General features: G+C 43.7%; 1 protein-coding gene across 1 annotated transcript in view; it reads left to right on the top strand.

The window, feature by feature from the left end:
- LOC136578646 (collagen alpha-1(XXI) chain-like) overlaps positions 1–13,998 on the top strand; it is a 116,728-nt gene that overhangs the window by 52,989 nt on the left and 49,741 nt on the right. Inside the window, exons 4-13 of the mRNA XM_066578838.1 lie at positions 2–167; positions 2,018–2,243; positions 4,125–4,298; positions 5,319–5,396; positions 5,611–5,622; positions 5,760–5,840; positions 7,409–7,462; positions 9,204–9,257; positions 9,662–9,715; positions 11,108–11,152. Coding sequence (XP_066434935.1) covers positions 2–167; positions 2,018–2,243; positions 4,125–4,298; positions 5,319–5,396; positions 5,611–5,622; positions 5,760–5,840; positions 7,409–7,462; positions 9,204–9,257; positions 9,662–9,715; positions 11,108–11,152 — 944 coding nt within the window. The remainder of the gene's footprint in view (position 1; positions 168–2,017; positions 2,244–4,124; positions 4,299–5,318; positions 5,397–5,610; positions 5,623–5,759; positions 5,841–7,408; positions 7,463–9,203; positions 9,258–9,661; positions 9,716–11,107; positions 11,153–13,998) is intronic.

The following is a 13,998-nucleotide window of genomic DNA, read 5'->3' on the forward strand; positions in this document are numbered from 1 at the left end:
GAATCTGTGTGTCCGACTCGAATACCTGTCGCATCCAGGGATGAAAAGGGCTTTGAGCTGCTTACAGGAATGAAAATTCATAGAAAAGGTCAAAGTGCAGTCGGATCATTGACTTCAGAAAAAGCCTATCTTCTCACCCCTAAGGTTGATGTGACTGAAAATACAAGGTACTTAATCATATTAAAGATTTGTATCAATATGTATCAACTATAAGGAATACAGTATAAACTACATCAATAGTCAATAAAGACTGAACCACATAGAAAAGATTAAAGTCATTGAAAGTTCTATAAATGTTTAAAGAGTAGCTTCACTTTCAGCTAACTTTTGACATATCATGGTGGTCCCTGCTGCTTTTCGGGCTCCTTCCAGCAGCTGAAGATAGCACCATTGAACTGTATAGCAGACCTCTGAGGGGTCTGCCTTCAGCTTCCAGGAAGAGCCAAAAGCTAGCTAAGACAGCCAAGAGGGCACAGTGCTTGGGTGAGTCCTGCGGTCCTCTTGTTCTAGCGATCAGCGGAGGGTCTCACCAGCGGGACCCCCACTGATCAATACTTTTGACATGTCTCTATGACATGTCAAAAGTTAGTTGAAAGTACAGCTACTCTTTAAGAATGCTTACAGTTACAACAGCCTGCTACAGTAGTTTGGTACTGATCAAGTACCCACGTAAATGCATTCTTATCAAAGGAAATACTTGGAACTCTAGAACTCGCACCTATTTCTAGCCCCCATAGCCACCAGCGTGTCTGAATGTGGTTGCCAAGACCTACAGAAACAGCCAAGCAAGCTGTCTTATGCTGTTTCCGTAACTTCCATAGAAGTGAATGGGAATTCTGGAAATAGGATAGCAGCTATTTCTCCAACTTCTGATCACAGCCAGCCACCAAATCCAGGCAGGCTTTGAGTAGTGGGGTCCAGAACTACAGTACAGATAGGTGTGAGTCCCAGAGGTGGGACTGCATCCACCTGACTTTCATGAAACTTTGGATATACCATGAAAGTCTCGGATGGGAATAAGCCTTTAACCCTTTGCAATCCACAGTCTGACGTCTGAAGACATTATGATTTAACCCTTTCCAATCCACTGTCTGACGTCTAAAGACATTCCGATTGAAGGCTGTACAGCTCTGATGTCGGAAGACGTCCAGCAGGGTATTCTTACTGTACATTACAGGTCGCTCTGTTGTCGGGGGCCTTTTCAGCATGTCCCATACCTGTTGTATAACAGCAGAAAAAGAGTAAGCCCCCTAGGAAAACCAGGATACAAACTGTTTGGAAAGGGTTGAATATATAATATGAAAGATAGCTGTTCATATTACGAGTTTGGGTAGTGCTCTGTAGGCAACTTTAACTTTTTCCACCTCTATTCCACATGTTGGATAGAAAGTTGCTCTTTTAGATGGCGTAAAGAATCTATCCAAAGTAGCTGAAAATTATATCAAGGGCATACACTCCAACAGCAGATCATGTGCCTGTTATAAAGCACTTTGAGAGAGGCCTCAGCCCTGGTTGCTCTCATTCCCCTTTGCTACTAGGTAGCAAGAACCTACAGAGGACTCCTTTCTCCAGAGGAATTGGGTCATTAGTAAGCATGGGAGTCATAAATTGGCTCAAGGGTCATGGAAAGACCAATTCCTGACTCCCTTGCTTGCTAATGATCTAATTCCTCTGTAGTAAAGAGTCCTCTATTGGTTCTTGCTACCCAGAAGCAAAATTGATGGGACCAACCTGGGCTCAAAGTGAGAAACCAAGTCCTGGGTGAAAAGAACAGCACTATACTGTAATGGGGAGCATATGGACCTGTGCTCTGAGGTTGAATTTAATTTAATTGAATTGCTTAAATTCTGCATTTTTATGCCAAAGTACCTTCCATTTTGGCAACATAAAATACATGAATGGGTAAATATATAAGTAATGGGGTCCATATGTAATCCTCACCAATGCTGTATTTCTAGATGATACCTATAAATGAAGTGTATGACTTATTCTTTATATACTAGTATTTGTTTTACAGAGACATATTTCCAGAAGGCCTCCCTCCCTCCTACGTCTTTGTGGCAACCATCCGTTTAAAGGCTTCAGAGACAAAGGACGCCGTTGACCTGTGGAGAATATTGTCTAAAGCCGGAGAGGTCCAGGCAGCTGTGACTTTAGATGGTACAGACAGATCAGTGATCTTTACTGTCACACAAATGAATGGAAATAAGCAAGTGATAAAGTTCAAAGATTCAAAAGTAAAGGTAAAAAGTGGATGATGCTATATAAGAGATGACTGGGCTCAAATCAGGAAAAGCCATATTTCTTACTTGTACTTTGATCTTGTTCTTATTGAGCCTTGCCAGAGGAAGCCCATGTACATCAATGTCCACACATACGCTAACATAACCATGAAGAGTCAAGCCATTTACGATAAGGACATTGATAGTAATGTTAATCTGAGCCACACAATGTCTTTAAGACAAAAGTGAAGAAGGCAAGGCCGCTATGGACTGACCTGCTAGTGATAGGTCGGTCTCACACAACCAGACTTCTATTGTGGAATCCGCGATCGTCACCCGCATGGACGATCTGTAGTATTTTGGACACATTGAAAGAATAGAACATTCGCATATCTGCTAAGATGAGCACATAGTGATTGTGATTTCTGCAAGCAATTTTAGATCGTAGCATGTTCTATTCTGCAGAATCCGCGCGGACGGCTTCCATTGAAGTCAATGCAAGTCAACTAGCCCGCGGCCCATCCGCAATTGACATTTAAAAAAAAAAATCTGTACTGCGCATAACTGAGGGCTTATCCCCTTTAAACTACAGGATAAAATCTTACATCCTGGCAGGGCGGTACTTAATGCAACAGGACATAAATCTACGTCCCGCGGATGGCGCGGGATCAGAAGTGGGAGCCGGCTGTGATTGATAACCTGCCTCCCGCTGTAACAGCGGGGATTGATGAGAACACTGATCCCTCATGTTAACCCCTTACATGCCACTATCAATGTACATTGCATCATGTAAAGAATTCACAGAGGGAGTGGCACTGCTGACCCCGCCTGCCATGACCTATGATCACTATTGAAAGTAATAAGGCAATGTAATACAGAAGTACTGTAATGCAGTATCATAGCAATCATAGCTTTCATGGTACAAGTCCCCTAAAATAAATACATAAAAATACTGTAACCCCCTCCTTTTTTGCGCACTTTCCTGTTTGTATAAAAAAATTAAAACATTTGAAAAACCCCACATGTTTGGTATCATTGTATTCATCATAACCTGTACAAAAAAAAAATTGAACACACTATCCTCCACGGCAAAAGTTGTTAAAAAAAACCTACAAAACGGAAGCAAAATGCTTATTTTGTTCATTTTGACTCCCACAAAAATGAAATAAAAGTGATCAAAAAAAACGTATGTACCCCCAAATGATGCCAAATAAAACTACAGCTCATCACGCAAAGAACAAGCCCTCACGGAGTTTCATCCATGGAAAAATACAAAAGTTATTGGACTTTGAATGCAGTGATGTAACAAAAAAAATATTTTCCAGAAAAGTGGCTTTTATTGTGCAAAAGTGGAAAAAACCCCAAAATAAATAATTTTGGTATCACCGTACTTGTACCAGCCCACTGAAAAAAATGATCATGTCACTTATGCTGTGTGATTAACGCTGTAAAAAAAAAAACAATGGCACAATTGATGTGTTTTCTCTCCCTGACCCCCCCCCCCAAAAAAAAATACTAAAAGTTTTACAATACATTATATGTACCAAAAAAATGTTATCAATTAAAATAACTGTTTGCCACACCAAAACAAGCCCTCATACGGCCATGTCAACGGAAAAATAAAAAAGTTATGTCTTTTGAAAAGTGGAGATAAAAATCCCCCAAATTCCTTGTGTCCTTTGGGCCAAAATAGGCCGTGTCCTCAAGGGGTTAATGGTTAAGTAAAACTGCAGATTTTCTTTATGTATCAGTAGACATGTAGAGTAGGTGTAGACACAAAACAGTACAAATTGTTAAACAAGACTGATTGTAAATGTAGTTAGTCTGATGAATAGGTGTAATACAAAATGGTTACAAAAACATCAACACCCTGAAATACGAGTCTCTTATATTCTTGCTCAGGGATTATTTGATGAGCAGTGGCACCAGCTGAAGGTACTAGTTCGAGATAAAAGTGCAGCCCTATTTTTGGACGATTCTCTCATTGAAAGGAGATCCCTAGAAGAAATTGGACCAATATTTATCAATGGCGTTACCCAGGTTGCAAAGAAGGCGAAGTCAGATCGATCAGCTACTGTAAGTACGGTTCTAAACTAGACAATGTACTGTGTTGCTAATTACAGTGTAAGTCTGTCCTCACTTAATATGGAAATTATATATTTATGCATATTTGGTCAACCTACAGTAATAAATTAGGGAAATTAGGGGCTTATACAAAAATCATAGGACCCTAAGGCAAGGTTTCCACCAACAGATGGGGCTTGTCTAATTAAAAAGCCATAGTCTAGTAAATAGAGATGAGAGAGCGTACTCGCTAAGGCAAATTACTCGAGCGAGTATTGCCTTTTGCGAGTATCTGCCCGCTCGTCTCTAAAGATTCGGGTGCCGGTGGGGGTGAGCGGTGAGTTGCGGGAGTGAGCAGGGGGCAGCGGGGGGAGAGAGAGATCTCCTCCCCGTTCCTCCCTGCTCTCCCCCGCCGCTCTCCGCCCCCCGCCAGCACCTGAATCTTTTGAGACGAGCGGGCAGGTACTCGCAAAAGGCAATACTCGCTCGAGTAATTTGCCTTAGCGAGTAGACTCACTCATCTCTCCTAGTAAACCTTCACTTGGTTGGTCATTTGTGGGAAAGCAAGATATGATGTAAGTTAATTACATACAAAAGAACATTTACAGGTGGGACATTAATGGTCACAAGTATGGAGCACAGTAAGAACGTGAATGTAGAGCTCTAGGGGACACACATGTTAATAGATACCTGTTATCCAGGTAGTAGATCACTTTGATAATTGTGTAAGTAAAGGTCTGCTCATAATATGACTTCATTCACAAAGGAGCCCTGACAACTATGCCAGATGGATCTTGAAGAAACAAGATGGCACTGGGTTATAATGAAGTCTTGGATTCTGGCACTTTTAATGACGAGAAACCTAAAATTGTAATGTACCTTAGAGTAACTAAAGATAAAGGAAAAGTAATGAAGTCAGAAAATGAGCTAAATAAAATATGCTCGTCAATATACTGTAATTATCTCATTAGAAAACTGATTTTTTTTTTCTCCAATGAAATAATTAATGGCTGAAATCTGCTATATGCTTAGATGGAGATACAGAAACTAAGGCTGTACTGTGATCCGGAGCAGAGTGAAAGAGAGACCGCTTGTGAAATTTACTCCGTGGTGAGTGTTACATCTTAGTCTATGAAATAAGAAACGGCATATTACTGTTGTCGAGTTTTGTAAAAGCCACATGCGTATTACTTTATAATGTGGGTTCATCTATCGGTTGGCTACTATAAAAAGAGTATGGGGGGGGGGGGGGCTAATATTTTACAATAATTTTCTGCTTTAAAGTTTAAATATTAACTTTTTTTCATTTTGTCTTTCTTACCAGAATGATCCGAGGGTAAGTACAGCATGAGTAATTTATCAGAAACTGGAAACACTATGAAATCTATTTAGTGTTTAGATTTGAAATTGAATATGTACATATTTTATACATGCAATATAAATACATTGCTAATTACTTTTTAATTTTCTTAGTGCCCACTTGACAGATTGCCTATATCTGCTTGTGAGTGTCCAGAAGGTCAGCCCGGGCCTCCAGGAATTCCAGGACCAGAGGTACTCTTGTATTATTGATATGTTGCTGTAAAAATCTATACTATTAGTGATTAGTATATTATTTGAATCCCTCACTAATCCCAAGTCACACACTTTAGAAGACGGTACACTTAGAATACAGCACGCACACTCACTTATGTTTATATAGCTCTTGTCTGTAATACTTCAGATCCTTCTCTGTTTGGAAAGGACTCAGGAAGATGCAATTTATCACATCCTGTGTAATGTCTTACCGGCGCTGGATAGGAGCTGTGGGTGTAGTAGCCGTGCAAGTCAGTAGTTAAGAAAGCCAGGAGTCATTATCAGGAAATCTTGGTTGCAGTACAAATGGATGAGGCAGGTCACGTAGTCAGAGAGGAAGCCAGAAGTCATCAACGGGAAGTCTCAGTTCACAGTGCAAGGGGATGAGGTGGGTAACCGTGTCAGAGAGAAAGCCAGAAGTCAATATCAGGAGGTCTTGCAGAAATAACAGAGAAGCAGGTAATGTGGAGCTGGATTAAACCGTGCTGTGAAGCAGATTAATCACGCGCTGGTGCGTTGGCAAAGCAATGGAAGTCTAATCAAGAGCTGGGCAGAGCTACGACATGGGCTGGGTCAATAGGATTTGGGAACAAGGCAACAGGTATGCAAAGGAACTGTCCAAAGAGCTGATGGCTCAATAAGAAGGGCTACTGCGTCCTGACACCCTGATTGGGTAATCCCAAATCTACAAGCAGACTATATATGTTTTTAAATGTAACAATGTTTATCAATACAACCCTCTAATATACCTCTTCAACACATTTAACCTCTATGAAACACTGGTAATGACTAAGCCACCAGTGTTTCTGGAGGGGGGGGGGGGGGAAGAAGCTTGATGGCTCAGTGGATAGCACTGGGGTTCTAGGTCCACATCTGACTATGGATAACATCTGCATAACAGTAGCATGTTCTCATTGTGTTTATTCTTCTCCAGTATGGTAACTCAATCATTAGCACCATTGCTGGAACTGTAGGTTCAAATCTGACCAAGGGTGATGTCTGTATTGACTTTTTATGTTCTCGTTGTGTTTATTCGTCTTCTATATGCGGCAATGAAAGAACAAGTGTGCTGGCTTAGTTAATCGTGCAACTGCCTTGCAGTGCTGGAGCTGCAGGTTCAAATCTGCCCAAGGTTGATGGGTGTTTAGAGTTATTCAAAGTTGATGTTGCCCATGATGAGATTTCAACCTAGGACTCCAGCATTGTAAGACAACAGTACTGATCAACATTCTGAGCAGTCTGCGCTTTTGATCAAGTCTAAAAACTGGAACGGAGATGGAAATACAGAAATGGATTGAAACTAAAGACCTTCAATACATTTTACATTTCAGTTGGCTTAAAAAAGGAAATTTGTTCTTTCTGTCTTACTGTTCCCACTACGGAACAGCAAAACGGAAATGAAAGCGCTAGTGTGAAAAGGTCCTACCTTAGGAAAATAATGCAATATGAAAGCAAAAGAAACAGTGTACAAGTATTAAGGTATCTGTTGTAATTGAAGCACATTGTCTGAATTATTAAAAAGCATGCTCTCCATCGTTATCCAACAGGGTAAGAAAGGAGATGCAGGAGAGAATGGAGTCCCAGGAGCTGACGGAAAACCTGTGAGTATCTTCCATGTTTGTACAGTATGGCTATAGCAGGAAACTCCTACCAAAAAGACTGCTTGCGAAGATATTTGCATTATAAGCGGAATAGGGGTGGTATCACATCTGCCCCAATGGGCCCCGGCTTCCTGCTCTGTTCGGGAAGCTGGAAATGGGATTTTATGGCCAAACGGCTTCCTCTTATGACGGAACCAAACAGCCCCAAATGGACCCCATTGTCTATAATGGGGTCTATTTGGTTTCTACTAGAGATGGGCGAGTATACTCGATAAGGCAAACTACTCGAGTGAGTAGTGCCTTATTCGAGTACCTGCCCGCTCGTCTCTAAAGATTCGGCTGCCGGCGTAGGTGACAGGTGAGTTGCGGCGGGGAGCAGGGGGGAGCGGGCGGGAGAGAGAGATCTCCCCTCCATTCCTCCCTGCTCTCCCCCGCCCCCTGCCGTCACCCAAATCTTTAGAGACGAGCGAGCAGGTACTTGCATAAGGCACTACTCGCTCGAGTAGTTTGCCTTATCGAGTATACTCGCTCATCTCTAGTTTCTACTCAACTGCCCATTTCTTTACCAGAAAGAAAATAAGGGAGATGGAATAAATCCTCCACAGTGCCACCTACTGAAAGGCAGCATTCCTTCGAGTCAAAGTGGGACTTTTTATACAAGTCTTGCTACAATGACTGGGAATCAAAAGCAAAGCCAGACCCCATGTACATACAGCTGTTTCCGGGTTATTACACTGATGATGGGCAATAACCCGGAAACAGCTGTATGTACATGGGGTCTGGCTTTGCTTTTGATTCCCAGTCATTGTAGCAAGACTTGTATAAAAAGTCCCACTTTGACTCGAAGGAATGCTGCCTTTCAGTAGGTGGCACTGTGGAGGATTTATTCCATCTCCCTTATTTGCATATTACCCAGAGGAGCGTGCGTGGCCATTTGAGTCTCCTCACTTATTTATAGTATATAGTTGCTCTCCCTAAGGAGAAAAGAGCGTTTCTGACCCCTTTACCAGAAAGAAAAACGCTTCTTTTTCCAGTATTTTGAGCCAGTTCTATGATGGAGGCAGAGGCGTAACTTGAAGCTTCTGGGTCCCAATACAAAACCTGTAACAGGGCCTCCAACTATAATGCTTTATTCATAGTACTGGGCTCCCTATATGGGGAAGAGAGGCCTTATAGGACTCCTAAGGCTCCTGGGCCGGGGTGCAACCGCATCCCCTGGATCCTCTATAGTTACGCCAGTGGACAGAGGTTCCAACGCAGATGTGAAACCACTAGAGATGAGCGAATATACTCGTTTCGAGTAATTACTCGATCGAGCACCGCGATTTTCGAGTACTTCCGTACTCGGGTGAAAAGATTCGGGGGGCGCCAGGGGGCGGGGGGAGGCGTGGCGGAGCGGGGGGTAGCAGCGGGGAACAGGGGGGAGCCCTCTCTCTCTCCCTCTCCCCCCCACTCCCCGCTGCAACCCCCCCCCCCTCACCCACGGCACCCCCCGAATGTTTTCGCCCGAGTACGGAAGTACTCGAAAATCGCGGCGCTCGGGTGAAAAAGGGGCGTGGCCGAGTAGGTTCGCTCATCTCTAGAAACCACCCTAATAATTGCTGTTAGGTTATTAGAATAGTTTGAAAGAGGTAGTGAAGTGCATTGCTGTGAATGAGAATCTTGCACTATATAGATAAATCATTCTAATGTGCAAAATATTGTAGTAACTGATTTCTTCAGAACACACTTATATTTTCAGGGCTTACCAGGGTCTCAAGGGCCACCTGGCAAACTTGGAGCTGCTGGAGAGAGGGTATGTTTGTCTATAAGACCTGTATCAGAATAAATAATAACCCTTTGCTTTATATTTAGTTTGAAGGTGCAACTTAAAGCTCCTGTAAAATGTTGTACCAGCTCTGCCCAGCATGTGGGATGTATAACACCAACGTCCTCCTATGTAGTATTGGGTCCTCAGACTCCAGGGCTCAGGTGCGACTGCAACCTCTACATGATGTAGTTTAACCATGGGGTAGTAATTGGGGATGAAAAGCTGTATATTCCATTTGTATCACATCATGCATCGGACATTTTTGTAGTAGAATAAAGATTAAAATGTTTCCTAAATGAAAAAAAAAAATTTGAAACTTTTTCAAACTTTTTTGCTCAGTGAGCTTCGATGTAGTGAAATATATCTGTTCTTGCTTTGGTCTGTTTTAGGGTGCACAGGGGCATCCTGGAATAAAAGGCGATCTTGGTCCACCTGGAGCTCAAGTAAGAAGTATGAGAGTGTCCTTAGCCCTCTTTGACATGGGCCGCGCTAAAACATTGTGGCTATCTGAGCGTTAAATCGCGTGAACAAATACTAGCCGCAAGCATGTAGCGGCTAGTATTCGTGAGTATGCCCCTCCCTTTGCTGGCCGGCTCGCATAGACTCCCATAAGAGTCTATTGGGGCCTCCTGTGTTGTGCCATCAAAAGATAGGACAAGTCCTATCTTTTGAGGCGAGATAAATATCGGTGTTTAAAAAAAACGCGCTTATTGTGCTTTTATTTAACGTGCAATGTTTTTAGGTGCGTCAAAAAATCGTTCATGTAAAAGAACCCACAGGAAACCTCTGGCTCTTTTAGATGCGATTTTTTGACGCACCTACTCTGCGTCAAAATGATGCCCATGTGAAAGAGGCCTTATTATGCAGAATGATTGTATTACAACATATGTTGTGCTTAGAAATGATATTTTGTTAGGCAAAATTCAATCGACATACTCTGCTGGTCAGCGCAAAAATTTTTATGCTAAAAATATATAAAATCTATAATTTATCCATATTTTTTGGGCACAAATATAAGCTACGTATATACCAAGAACTACTAATTGCCATAGATCACTACCTATTACCGTATATACTCGAGTATTAGCCGACCCGAGTCAATAAATTTTACCACAAAAAACTGGGAAAACTTATTGACTCAAGTATAAGCCTAACTATACTCGAGTATATACTGAGTAAAAAAAAAAAAACCTCCATACTCACCTCGGGTCTGTGTCTGTGCTGCAACCTGCGTGAATTCTCCCTGCTGTCATCCCTGCCATCCTCTCTGCTCGGCTCTGTCATCTCTGTCAGCGCTGTGTAAGTAAGCGCTATGATTGGATTGAGCGCCAGCCAATCACAGCCGGCACTCGATCTAATCACAGCGCTTACTTACACAGCGCTGACGGCGGGGGATTTGAAAGCCAAGCAGGGAGATGACAGCGGGGAAAATTCTAAAGCAGCTTGCGATTGGCTGTGAATAATCAAGCGCTGGCTGTGATTGGCTAGCACTCGATCCAATCACAGCATTGACGGCGGGGGATGACAGAGCCGAGCAGAGAGGACGGAGGAGGATGACAGTGGGGAGATTTCCATCAGCTTGCCACTTCGCTCCCGGGAACATATGAATTCAAGCAGCTTGCCGTACCACCGCTGGGGACACAGACGCCGGCTGGGAGGTGAGTATGGAGGGTTTTTTTTAAATCCTTCCCTGACTCGAGTATAAGCCGAGGGGGGCTTTTTCAGCACAAAAAAATGTGCTGAAAAACTAGGCTTATACTCAAGTATATATGGTAATTACCTTACATTTACTCTGGAATAATTACTAAAATAATAATTATCCTTGATTTTTATAGGGACCACCTGGATTACTTGGCATGCCAGGCCAAATGGGAGCTAAGGTATGTAAGAAGAATGATCATTCATCAGAAATAATTGTCTTGTTTTGTTCCAGCAATCCCGGGCAAGTGTTACATCACACACCGAGCTCTGCCACATTATGCCCTGTAAGGTTTGGAGGCTAAAATGGCTTAAGTCAATGGTTTTGCTATTACCTATATACATAGCCAAAGACAGGTTTTTATTTTATTTCTTAGTCTACCCCCATTTTTTTCCTTAGGCCTTAGTCAGACGGGCGCTTTTTCACGCGATTTGCGCATGCCCATGCGTCCGGCGATTTTATAAAACCATTGCTTTGCAATGGTATCGGACACATGAGCGCTTTTTATGCGCTCGTCCGATAAATTATAGAACAAAAAATCGCAGATCGCACCTATCTGCGATCTGCGATTCCTGTTCTCTTCTCTATATGCGCTTAATGGGGCCGGCGGCAGCAGCGCTGACCCCATTGAGAACATATAGTAGACAAATCATTCTCCTCTGCAACAGCTGTAACAGCTGTGGCAGAGAAGAACGATGTTTGCCCATTGAATTCAATGGAGCCGGCAATACAGCCGGCTCCATTGAAAGCAATGGGCTGCCGGCGATCGCGGGATGAATTTTCGGGAAGGGCTTAAATATATAAGCCCTTCCCTGCAATTCATCCAGAAATGTGTAAAAATAAAAAAAATATATATACTCACCTGGTCCCGGCAGACGGAGTTCAGCTGCGGCCGGCGGCAGTTCTCTGAACTGCTCTCTGTAGTATTCAGCAGCCGGGGATTTAAAATCCCCGCCTGCTGAATGAGCTGCCTCTGATTGGTCACAGCTTCACCAATCAGAGGCAGCTCTCACTGACACCCATTCATGAATTCATGAATGGGTGTGAGTGAGAGCTGCCTCTGATGGGTCAGGCTGTGACCAATCAGAGGCAGCTCATTCAGCTCATTCAGAATACTACAGAGAGTAGTTCAGAGAACTGCCGGCCGGCCGCGCTGAACTCCGTCTGCCGGGACCGGGTGAGTATATATATTTTTTTTATTTTTACACATTTCTGGATGAATTGCAGGGAAGGGCTTATATATTTAAGCCCTTCCGGACAATTCATCGTGAGATCGCCCGCAGCGCATTGCTTTCAATTGAGCCGGCTGTATTGCCGGCTCCATTGAATTCAATGCACTGGACAGCTCCGGCCCATTTCTATTGAAACGCGGCTAGGAGCAGTTTTTTTGGGCGATTTTTCGGCGCCGGTCACGCGTTTTGTGGATGCGCATCCGTCATGCGATCCGCAAATCGCGGGAAAAAACGCCCGTGTGACTAAGGCCTCAGTTTGTGGAATAAGAGCTTTTTTCCATGACTAATATCCCTGTAATATTATTGAAGTACTGGACTCCCCAGAAACCGCCTGAATGCATAAGCACTCAATATGCTCGGCGGTTTGTCACAGTGTAGGAACGAGCTGTCAGTATGATTAGGTAAAAAAATTAGAGAACTACAATGAGGGATCTAAGACCTATAAAAGTCACCGGTCATAAAATGTAGATGACATGTTTATTCAATAGCATTACAAAGAAAAGGAATTGCGCTCACAGCTGTCTGTAATAAGGTACTGTTGCGTTTTAGGGCATAAGTACGGCGACCCACACGGACGTCACCAACACGTTAAACCTTGATGTGAATAATGTCCACACTAGACCAATATATACATGAATTAAGACACCAACACATGGGAAATACCCATGTAGGAGTAAGGCCTTAGTCAGACAGGCGATTTTTCGCGCGATTTGCGGATCGCATGACGGATGCGCATCCGCAAATCGCGTGACCGGTGCGCGCAAGTCGCCCGCAAATCGCCCGAAAATCTGCTCCTAGCCGCGTTTCATTAGAAACGGGCCGGAGCTGTCCAGCGCATTGCATTCAATGGAGACGGCAATACAGCCGTCTCCATTGAAAGCAATGCGCTGCGGGCGAGCCCGGGATGAATTGTCGGTAAGGGCTTAAATATATAAGCCCTTCCCTGCAATCCATCCTAAAATGTGTTAAAATAGAAAAAAATTGTATACTCACCTTCTCCCAGCAGCCGGAGCTCCGCGTGGCCGTCCTGCAGTGGGTGTGAAGGGGGTGTGAGTCAGACCTGCCCCCTGATTGGCTCAGCGCTGAGCCAATCAGAGGCATGCCTCACTCACACCCATTCATGAATTCATGAATGGATGTGAGTCAGACCTGCCCCTGATTGGCTCAGCGCTGAGAGGCAGCAGTCACTCACCCATTCATGAATTCATGAATGGGTGTGTGAGTGTTTTCAGCCTCTGATTGGTCAGGGCTGTGACCAATCAGAGGCAGATCATTCAGCAGGCGGGGATTTTAAAGCCCCGCCGGCTGAATAGTGCCAAGAAGCAGTTCAGGAGAACTGACAGCGGCCGTGGCTGGACTCCGGCTGCAGCGGAAAGGTGAGTATACAATTTTTTTTTATTTTAACACATTTTAGAATGAATTGCAGGGAAGGGTTCATATATTTAACCCCTTCCCGACAATTCACCCCGCACACGCCGGCAGCCCATTGCTTTCAATGGAGCGGCTGTATTGCCGGCTCCATTGAATTCAATGGGCAAACATCGTTCTTCTCTGTCACAGCTGTGGCAGAGAAGAATGATTTGTCTTCTATATGTTCTCAATGGGGTCGGTGCTGCTGCCGCCGGCCCCATTGAGCGCATATACAGAAGAGAACAGGAATCGCAGATCGCAGATAGGTGCGATCTGCGATTTTTTGTTCTATAATTTATCGGACGAGCGCATAAAAAGCGCTCATGTGTCCGATACCATTGCAAAGCAATGGTTTTATAAAATCGCCGGACGCATGCGCATGCGC

The sequence above is a fragment of the Eleutherodactylus coqui genome, chromosome 9 (assembly GCF_035609145.1).
Source record: "Eleutherodactylus coqui strain aEleCoq1 chromosome 9, aEleCoq1.hap1, whole genome shotgun sequence".
Lineage (NCBI taxonomy): Eukaryota > Metazoa > Chordata > Amphibia > Anura > Eleutherodactylidae > Eleutherodactylus > Eleutherodactylus coqui.